Below are 17,795 nucleotides of genomic sequence, written 5' to 3' on the forward strand. Positions count from 1 at the left end.
GCAGCCAAAATATAAAGAAAAAATTTTTCTAAAAAACAGACTAGGAAGTTGACACCAGATGAAAAAATCAGCTGTGTTGTTGGTAAACAAGACTGGAAAGCATGACTTGGATGGATGACTGTAGGGGCTTTATTTTTATTTATTTATTTGTGTGTTTAAAATTTTTTTAACCTCTTTTTTTTATATCAGAGTATTGTTAACAAAGTACAGCAAAGTGATTCAGTTATATGTATACATATATCTGGGGCTTTCTAGGTGGCTCAGAAGGTAAAGAATCTGCCTGCAATGCAGGAGACCCGGGTTCAATCCCTGGGTTGGGAAGATTCCCCTAGAGAAGAGAATGACTACCCACTCCAATATTCTTGCCTGAATAATTCCAGGGATAGGAACCTGGTGGGCTATAGTCCATGAGGTGGCAAAGAATTGGACACAACTGAGCAATTAACACTTTCACTTTTCATACATGTATCTATTCTTTTTCAAGTTCTTTTCCCATTTAAACTATTACATAATATTGAACAGAGTTCCTTGTGCTATACAGTAGGTCCCTGTTGGTTATCGATTGTAAGTATAGCAGCTGGTGTATATGCCAATCCCAAACTATTTATTTATATTGAAGTATAGTTGATTTACAGTGTTTCAGATATACAGCAGAGCAATTCAGTTTATTCTTCAGATTCTTTGCCATTATAGGTTATTATAAGATATTGATTATAGTGCCCTGTGCTATGCAGGAGGTGCTTATTGTATAGATGCCTGTTGTCTGAGTCAGGTGTTGGGGTGAGAGACTGGGTTTGCAGGACAGCACTGCCCCAGCCATCCTTTTGGAACTTTAGAGACCATATGCTAATACCCCCTGAACTCAGACACATAGGCCTCTAGAACTGCTTCTGGAAACCAGGCCCTGGCTCCTGCCCTAGGTGTGCCCTGGGAAGGCAAGAGTGGGAGGAGAGAGCTACCAGCTTAAGGGCTGGGCCTTCAAAGATCTCTGTGTGGGCAGTCTTGCTCCTAACCTCACTGATTCGATGAGTCACTCCTCCTGTGAAGAGTTATGTAAGGGTGGAGGTCGCCTTCCTCGGACTTCTAAGGGAAGTTTGTATTCTGTGGGCTTGGACAGGGTCCAATGGAAAAGGAGAGAATGGTTCCCTCTAACGGTGGCATGTTTCAGTCTACTTTGGAGACTTGTGATAGCAGTATGGAGAGCAGATTGGAAGTGCGAGAGACTGGAGGCAAAGGGATCAACTATTGGGGCTTGAATGGAGCCAGTGGCACTAGAGATTGATTGGAGAGATTACGGAATACAGAGCCAGGAAGATCTGGCAGCTCGGCGTGAAGTCAAAGACAACTGAAAATTTCTAGTTTGGAAAACTGGACTCTGAATTCTTTTCTGCCACACTGTCTTGGTCACTGCAGCTTTTACATGGTGTTTAATGTACTATCACTTTGACAGAACTTATTTGTAAGTTGCATGTGCTATTCAACCTTTTCGAGGCACCAGCCATCACCTTCCCTTCTCCCCTGAGATGATGTCTCTTGATTGGGAATTTTATTATTCTACCGAAATGTGTTAAAAACCTTCATCCTTTTTTTTTTTTTTTTTTGGCTGTACCACATGACATTCGAGATCTTAGTTTCCCGACCAGGGATCAAACTGTCACCCCTGCAGTGGAAGTGTGTATACTTAACCACTGAACTGCCAGGGAATTCCCCCTCCTCCTATGCATTTAAACAGGCATCCAGCATCTGCTTTCATAAATTGTCCTAATTTAAAATATATGTATATATCCTTACCTAGAATGAGGTTTTGAAGGTAGGGACTGTGTCTTAGCTCAACATGTAGTCTCTGAGTGCAGTACATAGAGTGGGTTTATAGTATGGCTTCCCTGGTGGCTCGATCAGTAAAGAATCTGCCAGTGCAGGAGATGTGGGTTCAATCCCTGGGTCAGGAAAATCCCCTGGAGAAGGAAATGGCAACCCATTCCAGTCTTCTTGCCTGGGAAATCCCATGGACAGAGGAACCTGGCAGGCTATAGTTCATGGAGTCACTGAAGAGTCAGACACGATTTAGCAACTAAACCACCATGAGGTTAAAAAGCCAAGGACACAAGGAAAAGTGTGAGAGCTTTTCTCAGCTTGCACTGACAGCCCCTGCAGAGCAGTGGGAGCCGTGAGACCACCCCTCTCCTCACTGTGGCAGCAGCAGCAGCAGCAGCTCAGGCCAAGCAGGAAGGGTCATGGAGGACATGGAGACCAGACAGGGATATTCTTCTCCTGCTATTTCCGGCTTTCATGTGCACATGCTCCCTGTTTTGGCAGCAAGGGGGCCAGGCCAACCACCCCACAGCCGCCGTGGTGACGGAGAAGCAGCAGATGCTGGAGCAACACCTGCAGGATGTCCGCAAGCGTGTCCAGGTGAAACAACTCTTGGGCAGGAAGCCTTTTCTTGGGGAAGTGGCCTGTGGGTCCCGTGTGTAGCTTTTGTGAGGTTGTGGCTTTATTTTAATCCTACTCAGAAACTTTCTTTTCTCTCTCCCAAGGGCAGTACTGTTTTCTTACTTCTGTTTTGGTTGGTTTGTTTGAAACAGGATCTAGAACAGAAGATGAAAGTGGTAGAGAATCTCCAGGATGATTTCGATTTCAACTATAAAACCCTCAAGAGTCAAGGAGGCAAGTGCATATTAGAGACACTAAAATCCCCCATATAAAGTGAGTTTGTGTTACTGGAGTCTCAGAGCTGGCTCATCTTCACTCTGCGTTCAGACTCAGGGGAGGGGGCGCTCAGGGGCTGCTGGCGTTTAAGGGAGCCCAGTTACTGAGGCTAGGTGTATTCCCTCAGCTCACAGAGGTTCTCCTTTCTTCTCAGACATGCAAGATCTCAATGGAAACAACCAGTCAGTGACCAGGCAGAAGATGCAGCAGCTCGAACAGATGCTTACTGCCCTGGACCAGATGCGGCGCGTAAGAGCACTGGACCCCCTCCCCCTGCCTGGCTCACTCGCCTTCAGGAATTGGGCATCTCCGGGAGGAACTTGCCTGTTTCTTAGTCAGTTCCTTCTCTGGAATTGATCAAAGACTGTGATTAGAGACGGTCTGGGGGAATGTTTTTCACTTTGTTTTTTGGTTTCTAACCAGAGCATTGTGAGTGAGCTGGCAGGGCTTTTGTCAGCGATGGAGTATGTGCAGAAAACTCTCACGGATGAAGAATTGGCCGACTGGAAGAGGCGACAACAGATTGCTTGCATTGGAGGCCCTCCCAACATCTGCCTAGATCGGCTAGAAAACTGGTATGACAGAAGTTTCCCCTTTCTTTTCAGAGAAGTGAAGTGAAGTGAAGTTGCTCAGTCATGTCCGACTCTTTGCGACCCCATGGACTGTAGCCCACCAGGCTCCTCCATCCATGGGATTTTCCAGGCGAGAATACTGGAGTGGGTTGCCATTTCCTTCTCCAGGGACTCTTCCCAACCCAGGGATTGAACCTGGGTCTCCCGGATTGTAGGCAGGCGCTTTACCGTCTCAGCCACCAGGGAAGTCTCTCTTTTCAGAGAGCTGTGCTAAATTATGGTCAGAGCTGCATAAAGAGTTGCTACTGTATTTCAGTAGAGAAGGGCATGGCAACCCACTCCAGTATTGTTGCCTGGAGAATCCCATAGACAGAGCAGCCTGGCAGGCTACAGTCCATAGGATCGTACAGAGTCAGACACAACTGAAGCGACTAAGCATGTACATACTGTATTTCAGAGGTGGGGATTTCAGCATACTCTAATTTAGTCTAAGGGTTAAAAGCTTTTTCCTTTATTTGGACAATTTTTAAAATGAAAATGTATTTATATTTGCTATATTTTAAATATATTTTGTTAATTTAAATAAAGTTTTTGGTTTAATTGTTTTTAAACATGTAGACTAAATTTTAAATTTTAGTTATTCTAAGACTTTCAAATGACATGTGCTCTTTATAAGAGAAAAAAGTTCAAATACAGAAAGTTAATAAAGAGCAGAAAACACTTTAAAAATCAAATCATGCAGAGGTACTTAGAGTTAAACATTTAGTGACCGTCACTCCAGACATCTGTTATTATATATACACATACAAAGACAGAAATCTATACATTTTATATATATATACTCACACACATATAAAGATAGAAATCTATACATTTCACATTTGTAGGATCATTCTTTATATGTTCTTCTATAAGCTGCTCTTTTACTTTGATTCACTCAGAAAATCTTGATTGAGCACCCTTGATGTCCAAGGCCCAATACTCAGTATGTTGCACCAGCTTAAACTGGGAGAAACTTGACCTCACAGGGACCCTGGTACGCAGAGAATGAAATTGGAAATTTAGGAGAGCTCTACATGAGATGCCTGTTTGTTCACTAACTAACCCTGAGCTTTGCTCATTGATTGAAAGCGGTTTCAAATGCTTTCTGATCAGGAAACCAAATAGCTTCTAAGTTCTAGGAATGTACTGAGATGTTTCCATAACATCTTATAGGAAAACCAAGCAAACATTTTGCCCAGCCCAGCAGGTGCCAGAAGGGAGTCTGTGAGCTCAGGAGTTCTGGTGCTGTCCTTCTCTGCCCCTTGCCTTCCATTCTCTCTCTTTGGGGTCTTTACTAAACTAGTGGGGGACCGTCAGAGAGAGCCACTGATACTCTCCCTCCTTGGGCACAGACTTAATCAGCCTTTGTCTCCCTATCTACTTTTTCTATATACATGTTATCAGTATTTGGAAACATAATGTCACATCCAGTCATCCGTGGAAGGTGAGGTTTAAAAGGCTCCTGGGGATCCTGCAATTCAACCCTATCTCTCAGGCAAGGGGACATCAAGACCCACGAGGGTGAAGGGAGCTGGCCAAGCTTGCACAGACAATGAGGGACAGAGCTGTTCAAACCTATCTTTTTGGGCTGTCAGATATCTTATGTTTACCCAGTCCTCACATTTGGTACAAAAACAAGTTAGGCTGAAGAAAGTGAGCGCCAAATTCCATATTTCGTGTTCTTTGTATCTGGGTTCTAACGTGTTAACTTTCCATTGGTTACCTCATTAATGCCTCCTAGTGGTGTAAGTTTTGGCATGTCTTCCTCTGTGTCTGCCTCCTCCTTTGAAAAGTAAACTTTCAGGAAGTGAAATGAAAGTTGTTCAGTTGTGTCTGACTCTTTGTGACCACATGGACTGTAGCCTGCCGGGCTCCTTGTCCATGGAATTCTCTAGGCAAGAATACTGGAGTGGGTAGCCGTTCCCTTCTGGCAGGCCAAAGGTTAGGACTTGGCACTTTCACTGCCAGGACCGGGGTTCAATCCCTGGTGGAGATCCTGCAAACTATGCTGCATGGCCAAAAAAAAAAAAAGAGCAAAATAATTTTCCCTTTTCTAATCTAGTGCCACTGTACAATGTATTTAGAAATGGTCAATTTTATGCTACTCATATTTTCCCGTAATGAAAAAAATACCCCTTTCTTATGTCGGATGACTGCATGAGAATACCTGTGGTATTATTCCCTTCCCCTTCTCCACCTCATTTATATACATCCACTAAGGTAACTGGGAACATCCTTATTTTATTGGCAGGATAACCTCGTTAGCAGAATCTCAGCTTCAGACCCGCCAACAAATTAAGAAACTGGAGGAGCTGCAGCAGAAGGTTAGCTACAAAGGGGACCCAATTGTACAGCACCGGCCAATGCTGGAGGAGAGAATCGTGGAGCTGTTTAGAAACTTAATGAAAAGGTAACATAGAGCCCAGCCTGTTTCCCCCATCACCTCCCCCACCAGTGTTCTTGAATGAGAGCTTGGTCGACTTCTGAGGAACGGGAGGGACCAGCCCACTGCATCATGTGCGACCCACTGCCTTTCTCTGTCCCCTCCAGTGCCTTCGTGGTGGAGCGGCAGCCCTGTATGCCTATGCATCCTGACCGGCCATTAGTCATCAAGACCGGTGTCCAGTTCACAACTAAAGTCAGGTGGGCTGCGGCATCTCCACTTCTGGCGGATGTTGTATCGAGGGACACCCTCAGGGTCAGAACAGAGTTGGTGGGCAGGGTTGTTCTTTACAGCCGTACTGTGATGGTTAGGGAATTTTTTGGTGTAATATCAACTTGCTCTTAGATTGTCCTGTTAAATGCTAAAGAACAGGAATCTTTCTGAGGTTACCTGGGTATATTCCTATGATTCGGTTGCACTGTATTCCTGATTCCAGGCCTGATGTCTTAGGTCACAGCATCCCCATCTACCATGCGAAAGGGGCAGAATAATGCCAGTTATCTTCTGTTCTTTGAGCCTGCTTTTTCCTGAGCATTTGAAGGGGAAGAGTAAAGCTTAGAGATAATAGACGCTAAGAGGTCACAGGGCAGGTGGGTGGGGGACCTGCAGGTAGAGCATTACTTTCACATTCAAGTCAGAACAGGTAAGCTGGGGTTTGCCCTTCTGTAGTGAAATTTCCCTCCTCAGAAAGGTAGGGTTGGGTTTCCGGTCTAATAGAAAGAATACCAACTTCAGAGCATGTATGCCTGTAATGTTTTTCATGAAATGGCTTTCATTATCCTTTTGTGTGTCTCTCACAACTTTGTCCAAGTTCTTAGTTCTTAGGCTTTCTTTTTTCAGTCTCTTTTGGCCTGAAGGGGGTGGTGCTTGACTTAAGATGAAAGGAAGCACTGGCAGGAAGAAAAATTTGGGATTATGACTCATCTCTTTAGAACTGAAGAGTTACAAATTTTAGATTCAACAAGAAGTTGCTGGCGGAGCCTAGTAGCTGTTTTTTAAAACTGGATTTTTTTTCCTTTGCTCTGAAACTTTTTTCCTTTTTTTTTTTTTTGACATAGATTGCTGGTTAAATTCCCTGAGCTAAATTATCAACTTAAAATTAAAGTGTGCATTGACAAGTAAGTACTCTTTATCTTAGCTCTTTTTTTTTCTTTTCTTCAAATGAGGGACAGAGAAACGAGAACTTTGATAGACATCATGTGAACTTAGAGGCTTTATCTATATTCAGAGATCTTCTTTTTTTTTTTTTTTGAGTTTTCAAAAGCCTTGCTGTGCATTGTCATTTATGTGCCTGAACAAAACCACAAAGCTGGCGGTAGTGATTTGAGTTGTGATTGCCATTGTTACCTCAAGTCCCTCTTTCTTTGTTTTTTTTTTTACTTATAAATGTAACTTGTGCATATTATATAAAATTGAGAATATATGGGAAAATTGATTTTAGTTGTTGTTCCACACTTTACCACATAATGGAATCCTCTTCCAAATTTGACAGTACCTTTAAAAAAATTAAAATGCACTTACCTTCTGAAGACATTAGAAAAGAGAAAATGTAGGTGATATAATTATTCATCTGGAAATTCCATGAGAATGAACTAGAAATTAGTTATAACGCCAGGGACTTGAGATAGATGGTAGGTTTTGTAAATGAATAAGCAAAAATTAATGACTTTAACCATAAATTAGCATAAAAAAATCACCTTCTCACTAAAAAAAAACTGTCCATCAGAATAAATTCTGCTACTGCTGCTGCTAAGTCGCGTCAGTCATGTCCGACTCTGTGCGACCCCATAGACGGCAGCCCACCAGGCTCCCCCATCCCTGGGATTCTCCGGGCAAGAACACTGGAGTGGGTTGCCATTTCCTTCTCCAATGTGTGAAAGTGAAAAGTGAAAGTGAAGTCGCTCAGTCGTGTCCGACTCGTCGCATCCCCATGGACTTCAGCCTACCAGGCTCCTCCGTCCATGGGATTTTCCAGGCAAGAGTACTGGAGTGGGGTGCCATCACCTTCTGTGATAGCCTTGACTAGACAGACCTTTGTTGGCACAGTAATGTCTCTGCTTTTAATATGTTGTGTAGGTTGGTCATAACTTTCCTTCCAAGGAGTCAGTGTCTTTTATGTACCTTAAAAGCATAGGCAGGGACTTCCCTGGTGGTCAAGGGGTTAAGACTCTGCCTGCCAGTGCAGAGGACACGGGTTTGATCCCTAGTCTGGGAAGATTCCACATGCTGAGGGGCAGCTAAGCCTGTGAGCTACAACTGGAGAGTAGCCCCTGCTTACCACAACTAGAGAAAGCCTGAGCACAGCAACAAAGACCCAGCACAACCAAAAAATAAATAAGTTAATTAATTAAGATTTTTTAAATGAATAAGCAAATGTGTAATGTAATGGTGCTAAAATGGTAACCACTTTTAGAGAACAATTTGGCAGTTTCCTGAAAAGTTAAACATGCACCTATCCTACAACCCAACCTTTCCACTCCTAGGTGTTCATCCAAGAGAACTGAAAGTGTATGTCCACACAAAGGGTTGTACAGGAATCTTCACTGATAGATGAGTGTCCATGAGTTCATGGTATATCCATGCAAGGGAAATATTACTCACCAACAAAAAGGAATAGAGTATTGATCTATGTAATACACGGATAAATCTCAAAATAAATATACCAAGAGGGAGAAGCCAGACCGTGAAAAAAAGAGTACATACTCTATGTTTCCATTTATATAAAATTCTAGAAGTGCAAATAAATCTATCATGACTGAAAGCAGATCATTGGTTGTCTGGAGACAGGGATGGGTGGAGTGCGGGACTGGGGAATGGGTTACATAAAGGAGGTGGGAAACTTGGGAATGAGGAATTGATGAATACATGCAGTCTCTTGATTGGGCTGGTGTCACAGGTGTGTGTGGTATATACCTATCAGACCTCATCAGCTTGTGCACTGTACATAAGCAGTTTATTATTCATCAATTATACATCAAAGCTGTAATACAAATTAAGAATATAAAATAAGTAAATATAGGCTAGACATGAGGGAAAACTTTCTGATAACGGGGACTTAAGTTCTCAAATGTGATATATGGGAGGTTCCCTTGTGGTCTAGTGGTTAAGACTCCACACTTTCACTGCTGAGGGCCCAGGTTCAATTCCTGGTTGAGGAACTAAAGTCCCACAAGCCAAATGGCCCCCAAAAGACATAAAATGTGATGTATGGAAAGATCTTCTAAATGGTTTAAAAGTTGATCCATTTCAATCTATAAACTCCCATGGAATGCCCTAGCTAATAAGTGGTAGATATTATTAATTCTAAAAGCATAAGTGGATATACAGCGATGGAGAAGGACTTTTAAAACAGTACTAAAGTAATTTTAAAAAGAAAACACTGAGAAATGGTGACTATGTAAAAGATGAAATACTCAAAAACATAGTTAAAAGACAAGGAACACGCTGGGAAGAATATTTCCGGCTATATCGATGGGATACTCTGAGTTGCAGGTAACAGTAGACCTTTACAGAAAGCCCAGTGTGGCTTCAGTAATAAGGTAATTTGCAACCCAGTATAACTGGAAATGCAAAGTTAGAACAAGTTCCGGGTGGTGAGATCAGTGACTCAATTCCTGTCACCAAGGATCCAGAACCTTCCATTTCTCCTCTCTGCCACCATAAGTAGCATGGGCATTCTAGGGTTCCCTCTGGGTTGCAGCAAGGTTGCTTGTAGTAAAGGCCACCTGTCTCCTTGCTGATGTGCAGCTGAAGCTACAGAATGTAAATCCAGCCTGAGGGAGAATTCCTTCCCTGTCGGATTGAGACAGTGTGGGTCCTGTCGTCACTCCTGGGCCACTGCACTGTGCACGTGCTTGGTTCTGTGGGCTTAGTGAGCAGGATCCCCTGGAAGTGGGGATGGGAAAGATACTTGATGGAGTCAAGGTTCTGTTAGGAAGAGGGAAATAGAGGTTGGGTAGGCAACCAGCTGTGTCTTCTGCTTGAGCATGTACAGGGATGTTAGATTTCACATACACCATGTAATTGAGTCCTTGACAGAAATCCCCAGGAGAACAGCAGTTTTTCCATCCAAGTAAATGATAGGTGTTCAAAGTGGACTTTCAAAGAGACTCGGGGCCTGTTTTATTAATGCTGGTTTATGTTCTTAACAGAGACTCCGGGGATGTTGCAGCTCTCAGAGGGTAAGTTCAGCACACAGGCTTCCTTCTGTTCTGTATAATCTAACTTTGTCCCTGGCCATTTGGTCACGTATGTGGTTGGTCTTTTCCTCCTGTCATTCAGGTCCCGGAAATTTAACATTCTGGGCACAAACACGAAAGTGATGAACATGGAAGAGTCTAACAATGGCAGCCTCTCAGCGGAGTTCAAACACTTGGTACATGGGAGAAGCCTGGGCTCCCTTTCTTCAGGGCCTCTGGCAGGGGGAAGGGCTTGGGGAGAGCCTTACCTGACGGAGGGTGCTCTTTGCTTTTCTTACAGACCTTGAGAGAGCAGAGATGCGGTAATGGGGGCCGAGCCAATTGCGACGTAAGTTTTGTTGGAGATGATAGCTGAGCGGGAGAGAAAAAGAGCCTCCATAGGAACTTCCCTGGTGGTTAAGACTCCACGCTTCCAATGCAGGGGGTGTGGGTTTGATCCCTGGTCAGGGAACTAAGATCTTACATGCCTTGCAGCCAAAACACTGAAACTTTTTATAAAAAGGAAAGAAAAAGAGCCTCCTTACTGCCCAGAAGCAGAGACACCTACCTGCTGTTTCAGCTGCAGTCACCACCAGCCAACACGAGTAGTCACACATGCCTTGGAGGAGTTCTCTGGCTCAGCGCATTTCCTTGATAGTCCAGAGAGTTAGCTCATCTTTAAGGAGTGTAAAGTCCCTTGCCCACACCCATTTGGTAGAAAAGGAGCCTTCCGCCTTGCCTGGGGCTTTCCAAATTCCCCTTCCAACTTCTATGCACTAACACGGCTTGTCTCAGCTTTTGGTAATCTGTTTTGGTCACTGAGGTGGGATGGGTTTCAACACATCCAAGTTTAACATTTTACCAAAAGAGAAACCGCAAACTCTCTTGTTCTTTACCCACCTTGTTTCTTCTCTGCCTCTCATTGACTCAGATTCTTGGATTCTTAGTGTTAAGAATAAACTTAAGGGAATTCCTTGGTGATTCAGTGGTTAAGACTCGGGGCCTTCACTGCCGTGGGCCTGGGTTCAATTCCTGGTTGGGAAACTAAAATTCCACAAACTATATGGCCCCCCAAAAAAGAATAAACTTAAAAAGAAAGTAAATGTGACCAAGCACCGGTTTTAAATCTTTTTTATAAAATTGTGACGCCCTGTTCTTTTTCCGTTTGTCTCTTGAGCCATTCTTACCCTCTTCTCTAGAATGTAGCAGGCCTTTTAAAAAAACAAACTGAATCTATAAGACTTGACAGCAGTTAAAGAGTGAGGTTGTTTCTATGCAGTGATATGGGAAAATGTATGTGGCATATTTATTTAGGAAAAAAATGCAAAGTAATTTGAGTAGTATACTAGTATAATTGTTTAAAAATTCACTGTTTTTTGTCCATTCACGTCTGCATTACAAAATTCTAGAGGAATGTCTACCAAACAGTGCTTATATATTTGTGCTGCTGTTCTCAACCAAAGCTACTCTATACTATCTCTGTAATATTTGCATTTTAAATTGAATGTGTATTACTTTTGTAATGAGAAAAGGAACATTTTAAAATATGAATTGGAATTTCTAATAATTCATTGACAATTCTCATTCAAAATAGTTGCTATTTTGCTGGTGTATCAGTTGTTACAATCACTTTGGAAAACAATTGGGCATTATGAAAGTGAACATACCCTATAAACCAGCAGTGCCACTCCCAGGATTTAACAATAGGGAAATCTTTGCTCATAGGTGCCAGGAGACTGGCACCAGGAGACATGCATTACATGTCACAGCAGCCTAATGGTAAGCCCTAAATACAACCCATATGTCAACAGCACTAGAGTGGATAAATGATCTGTGGTATAGTCAGGTGGTGGAATACTATAGAGCTATGAAAATGGATAAATTGCAGGTGTACACAATTACATAGATGTGAAAAGCGAGTCACAAAAGAATACACAGGGTATAATTCCATATGTATGAGATTCACAACCCCCCCCCCCAAGTTAAACAACACGTACATTGTTTAGAGATATAAATGCAGTAAAACTGTAAAGAAGGGCTAGGAAATGACAAACTCAAAAGACAAAATAGCAGTCACTTCTGAGGTAGGAGGCCCAGCGATGGATGGAGTTGGGAAGGGCACCCAGACCTTAAACTGCTTAAACTGGGGGGTGGGTACACAGGTGTTCACTCTTTTGTCATTTTGCTGTTCCCATTTTGTCCGTGACCGATTGGCTGTCCATGGTATCGTAATAAAGCCGATAAGAGATCAGGTTGTGGATGAGAGCACTGGAGAGTCGTAGAGTTGGGAAGACCATCTGCTCCAGTTGTATCCATGGCCACCTGGCAGGTTGTGCTTCAGGATGGTGTAGTGATGGCTGTCAGGACTCAATGCCATCCTCTCTGAGGAGTAGCATCCTTTTATTCTTGTAGGCCTCCCTGATTGTGACCGAGGAGCTGCACCTGATCACCTTTGAGACTGAGGTGTATCACCAAGGCCTCAAGATCGACCTCGAGGTGAGTTCTGCACAGAACTGGGTAGAACTGCCTGCAGGGTGATTCAGGATGAGGCTTCTTCTAGTTGGGGTTTTCACTCCAGAAGGTGGAATGATGACTCTTTACTCAGCACTGTGTTTACATTTGCTTCTTTTTTTCCAAAAATTTGTTAGTATCTTGCCTGAGTGCTTAGAAGATACATGTCTACTCAGGTTCTAGCAAACTTGATGTAAAAACTCGTATTTAGGAATTGATTATAGCCAACTTTATACAGTTCGGGCAAAACAGTCTTTCAACCACCAGTGTTTTTAGTCCAAACAATCATGGCATTTACCTGCTCTTTCCCCAACTTTCTTGATCTTTAAATTAAAGATACACCTGAAAAAGCAAGAACGCTAGTCTTTGATTCCTGGGACCTCTCTATTAAATGGGCAGATACAGCTTCAGTACAGCAATGCGGGAGACTTGGGTTCGACTTCTCTGGGTTGGGAAGATCCTCTGGAGAAGGGAAAGGCTACCCACTCCAGTATCCTGGCCTGGAGAATTCCATGGACTGTATGTATAGTCCATGGGGTCGCAGAGTCAGACACAGCTGAGCGACTTGCACTCTTTTCACAGCTTCAATTCATGAATGCCTTCCAAGTTTTATAAATGGGGAGTCCGTGGACTGTGAGTCCACTGTGAGCGAGTCAGCTTTGTAAATTCCTGGTGATACTCAGACAGCCCCTGAGTTCGGCCTACTCTCCACGCTGGGTGTCGACCTGACCGGGCCCCACAGCTCCCTGAGGGTTGGCAGCAAGTGTACTCCACAACCTCTCCTTTTATTCCGAGCCCTGCAAGATGCAGGTGAAGAGGTTTCTGAAGCCTCAAGGGCCCTCTGTCTCCCCAGCTCATTCCCCGCTCCCTCCACAGACCCACTCCTTGCCAGTGGTGGTGATCTCCAACATCTGTCAGATGCCCAACGCCTGGGCGTCCATCCTATGGTACAACATGCTGACCAACAACCCCAAGGTGAGTCGGGGGCCCGGGTTCTCCAGAGTCTCCTTGGTGCCTCGGGGCTGCCACTCAGCAGGCACCGCCCTCTCATCTAAAGGAGTGAATGTGTCATTTCTAATAGAACGTGAACTTTTTCACCAAACCCCCGATCGGAACATGGGATCAAGTGGCCGAGGTGCTGAGCTGGCAGTTCTCCTCCACCACCAAGCGCGGGCTGAGCATCGAGCAGTTGACGACGCTGGCGGAGAAACTCTTAGGTCAGCCCTTGACCTCTTCTCCCTTTGCTCTCCTTGCAAAAGAAATCTGGCCCGTGGGGCTGTTCATTCAGGAGAGTTGACTGAGCAAGGCGCTGGGCAGAATACACATGTCCCAGCAGGCCCCGAAGTCAGGATGCAGAGGAGGTTTGCGCCTGGTGATCACTTTTACAAGACGGGAGGCAGATTTCTTTTCTGTTGGTCGCTGTCTCCCTGGGTACTTTGTCCAACCTTAGGAAGGTATTTTAAATGTATGTTAGAGCTAAAGGCTTGGCATCCCTGTCCGTTTCTTCAAGAAAATGTAGCTTGTTTTTAGTTTTTTTTCCTGGAAGAAAAAACTCTTGGAATGTTTTACGTGCCACCTATGCTTTGTCCTGTGCTGCCACGAAACGTGGGCTCCCCGGGTACCTCAGTGGTAAAGAATCCACCTGCCAATGCAGGAGACTCGGATTTTACCCTTGGGTCGGGAGATCCCCTGGAGGAGGAAGTGATAACCCAGTCCCGTATTCTTGCCTGGGAAATCCCATGGAAAGAGGAACCTGGTGGGGCTGCAGTCAGACATGACTGAGTGACTGAACATGCATGACTAAACGTGACCCTGTAACTCAAGCTGTCAGTTTCTTAGTGTGTTCTGCTGATCCCCAGACTGCCACATGAGGCTAGAAAGGGCAGCAGGGACTTGATACATCACCCACCACCTCTGCTAAACAACAACTTAGGGGGCATCAAACGATGGGGTCGGGTGTGTGGGGAGGGGTGCATACGTATGCACACAATGGTGGCAACATTCAAATACATGAAAACCAAGTTTCAGGGCATGTTGTGGGACAATTGTGTGTGTGTTCTGTTTGAAGAAAGATCTGGATTTAAAACCGCAAATTATATGATTTTTTTTTTTTTCTTTCAGGACCTGGTGTGAACTATTCAGGGTGTCAGATCACATGGGCTAAATTTTGCAAAGTAAGCCGCCGTGTGAACTCCATCCATGAGGCTGCCTCATGGGAGGAGGAAGGGGCAGGGACACTTAGCTGTGGGGATGTCATGGAGGGCGCTGGGCCTGAAGGCCCTGGGCTCTCTGCCCGGCGGCCAGGAGGACCTGCCTGAGGGTAGATGGGCTGGAGGATTTTGGTGGCACCTCACCCCCCTTGAAGGAAGAACCCGGGGAGGTGGGGGACCGAGCTTTCCCATTACTCTTCTCTCCAGGAAAACATGGCTGGCAAGGGCTTCTCCTTCTGGGTCTGGCTGGACAACATCATTGACCTGGTGAAGAAGTACATCCTTGCCCTTTGGAACGAAGGGTAGGTTGGAACTCTTGTGTCTGACGGGACGCACAGGGGTGACAAGTCCCCCCCTCTCCCAGCAGGCCAGCCGCAACACAGGGCTCCCTCAGCCCCGACCTTGCTGTTGTTCCTCTCTGTCTCCAGGTATATAATGGGCTTCATCAGCAAGGAGAGGGAACGGGCCATCTTGAGCACTAAGCCCCCAGGCACCTTCCTGCTGAGATTCAGTGAAAGCAGCAAAGAAGGAGGAGTCACCTTCACCTGGGTGGAGAAGGACATCAGCGGTAAGCTTGGCGATTCCAACTGGTGGCCAACACTGCTGTGGCTGGCCGTGGCTGCTGCTAGTTTCAGGCACCTGCTGCCCTCTTGTGGGCAGGGATGGCCTCGCACTCCCCTGCCTCAGACTTGGAAGGTACCCAGTGATCATTTTTTTTGAGATGGGAAGACTTGACTTCTCTAAATTCTTCCAGCTGGAGGATTGATTTGCTGGTTTTATTTTGCTCCCCGCAAGGGGCTAATATTTGCCTAGAAATTGGCAATTTTTTTTGAAATTTGCGATTTAAATTGTATTCTTCATCTCCTTTCTTACCCACTCTGTTCATATATCTTATAAAAGTAATTATTCAAGTATGTTACTTGTGGCCCAGCTGAATAGCTTCTCCCAAAGTCAGCTGAACATTCCCACAGTGCCAGACGACTGGGCAGAATATTCAGGGTCTCGAACACTAGGTTGGCATAAGCCTTTCCCCTTCAAGGGAAAATCAATCAGGTAGTCTTCTCCAGGATCACCTGAGTCTTCTCGTCCCATATCCCATGACAGGTAAGACCCAGATCCAGTCTGTGGAACCTTACACCAAGCAGCAGCTGAACAACATGTCATTTGCCGAAATCATCATGGGCTATAAGATCATGGATGCCACCAATATCCTGGTATCTCCGCTGGTCTATCTCTACCCTGACATTCCAAAGGAGGAGGCGTTTGGAAAGTACTGTCGGCCGGAGAGCCAGGAGCATCCCGAAGCTGACCCAGGTAGTTGTTGATTTTCCACAACAGCCACTTGGTTCTGGGGAGAAGTGGGAAATTGTAAGCTCCTTGGGGGACAGGTAAGGTAAATGCCTGAAGAACCTGGTGATCTTTTTTTTTCTTTTTAGGGAATTTTCTTTTTATAATTTTTATTTATTTTTATTTTTGGCTGTGCTGGGTCTTCATTGCTGTATGGGCTTTTCTGTGGTTGGGGCAAGCGGGGGCTACGCTCTAGTTGCAGTGTGTGGGCTTCTCGTTGCGGTGGCTTCTCTTGTTGCAGAGCATGAGCTCTGGCACATGGGTTCAGGAGTTATGGCAGGTGAGCTCGGTAGTTGCAGTTCCCAGGCTCTAGAGCCACAGGGTCAATGGTTGTGGCACACGGGCTTAGTTACTCCGAGGCATGTGGAGTCTTCCCGGACCAGGGATCAAACCTGTGTCTCCTGTGTTGGCAGGCAGATTCTTTACCACTGAGCTACCAGGAAAGCCTAGTCTGGTGATCTTTATTCCTCTTTCTGGGAAAGAACTTTATAGTGAGTGCCTTTAGGGGCAGCTGATGGGATTAGAGAGAGGAGAGGAATCAGTCACCAGGCTCTGCCCTACTGGAGGCACCGGTCTAAAGGGGAAAACAGCTCACACATACCCAGACGTAGCTAAGACACCACGAAGAGAAAGCGAGGGCGGAATTCTCTAGAAACAGGATGCCCAGCCAGCACAGCACTTCTTGCAAAGCACACGCTGGAAGGTTTGCGACTCCGACTTCAGTCTAGAGTGTTTCCTTTCCTCGTCACTGAACAGTGTAAGCAGCCAAAGTGGGATGCAGAAAGGCTTTCTGGAGGAAATGAGTGTGAGCCACGCTGGAACATGGTTTAAGAGAGATTCTCAGGAGAGTGGAGATTGAAGGGGAAGACGGTAACTGGTGGGAGGGGCCTTGGCTTGGTGCTTTGAACCTGCAGCTACTGAAACTCAGGTGTTTTTTTAGCATACTTGAGCCCATGTGCCCTTGCTCTCCGGGGCCATCACCAGCATGGAGGCCAGAGCCCTCTAGCCTGTTCCCATGGGCATTTGGGGCTCAGACTCGTTCTCTGGCCACAACCTGAGGAGGAGACTAATTTGCCATCCTTTGTTTTTATTGAACTTTCCTTAATCATAGAGCCAGCAAGGGTTTAAAGTGATCCTTTGAGTTGGCCTCCCTACCCTAATTGCTTTGGGGAAAAAACTGTTTTTTGAACAAATGGCTCCCCCACACGAACCCACCAGCTGCCTTCACACTCTTTTCACAGTAACTCCCTATGAGGGATTTCTGGGGGCGAGCAGATCGAGACTTGGAAGAGGGAGTTGGGGCTCACTGGCAACTGACTTTCCTTTCTCCTTTGTTCTGGGTTGAGTCTTGGTCACACTCTAGGCGAGCATAACTCTCATTTCCTGTCTGCTACTTATCTCTCTTTCCACGTTGTGCTTCGGTTGGGAGATCTGTTTATCGGCCCCCGTCACACTGCCCTGTTCCTTCTGCGGAAGGCAATTAGGTCCAAGTGCTGGGCCCTCATTTCGCCTTCAAGATCCAAGTTCCTGATCTGAGGCTACACCCTCCCTCGCGTCTCCTGTGTGAGCAGGAGGCCAGGCCTTTTCCTGCCTGGGGACTCAGTGTTTCCTCAGGGGCAAGACGCCGGTCATGAGATAGAACTAATTACTCAAGAGCTTTGTCTGTCTCCTGGGGCGGCAGGAGCTTGGTAATGGTGTCAAGGGGTGTAGGGGAGGCCTGTGGGCGACCTGTGGGTTCCTCCAGAGTGGAGCAGCTGACCGTTTCCTCTCTGTTCCCATCCTG

At 45.4% G+C, this 17,795-nt stretch overlaps 1 protein-coding gene across 21 annotated transcripts in view; it reads left to right on the forward strand.

Annotated features, from left to right (window-relative positions):
* The window catches only part of STAT3 (signal transducer and activator of transcription 3), a 69,815-nt gene that overhangs the window by 46,878 nt on the left and 5,142 nt on the right, over positions 1–17,795 (forward strand). For 7 of the 21 annotated variants that reach the window (XM_081577569.1, XM_081577573.1, XM_081577580.1 and 4 more), the window contains 17 exons: positions 2,317–2,412; positions 2,586–2,667; positions 2,864–2,958; positions 3,133–3,284; positions 5,575–5,733; positions 5,874–5,966; positions 6,825–6,884; positions 9,918–9,947; positions 10,048–10,141; positions 10,246–10,293; positions 12,357–12,440; positions 13,332–13,430; positions 13,537–13,672; positions 14,577–14,629; positions 14,873–14,967; positions 15,094–15,233; positions 15,770–15,979. In XM_081577569.1, the coding sequence (XP_081433695.1) occupies positions 2,317–2,412; positions 2,586–2,667; positions 2,864–2,958; positions 3,133–3,284; positions 5,575–5,733; positions 5,874–5,966; positions 6,825–6,884; positions 9,918–9,947; positions 10,048–10,141; positions 10,246–10,293; positions 12,357–12,440; positions 13,332–13,430; positions 13,537–13,672; positions 14,577–14,629; positions 14,873–14,967; positions 15,094–15,233; positions 15,770–15,979 (1,726 nt within the window). Of the gene's footprint in view, positions 1–2,316; positions 2,413–2,585; positions 2,668–2,863; positions 2,959–3,132; positions 3,285–5,574; positions 5,734–5,873; positions 5,967–6,824; positions 6,885–9,917; positions 9,948–10,047; positions 10,142–10,245; positions 10,294–12,356; positions 12,441–13,331; positions 13,431–13,536; positions 13,673–14,576; positions 14,630–14,872; positions 14,968–15,093; positions 15,271–15,718; positions 15,983–17,795 lie in introns of all 21 variants that reach the window. The other 14 variants (XM_081577565.1, XM_081577572.1, XM_081577579.1 and 11 more) reach the window with 8 other exon arrangements.

Source organism: Giraffa tippelskirchi, chromosome 3 (genome assembly GCF_054371585.1).
Source record: "Giraffa tippelskirchi isolate mGirTip1 chromosome 3, T2T-mGirTip1v1.2.pri, whole genome shotgun sequence".
NCBI lineage: Eukaryota > Metazoa > Chordata > Mammalia > Artiodactyla > Giraffidae > Giraffa > Giraffa tippelskirchi.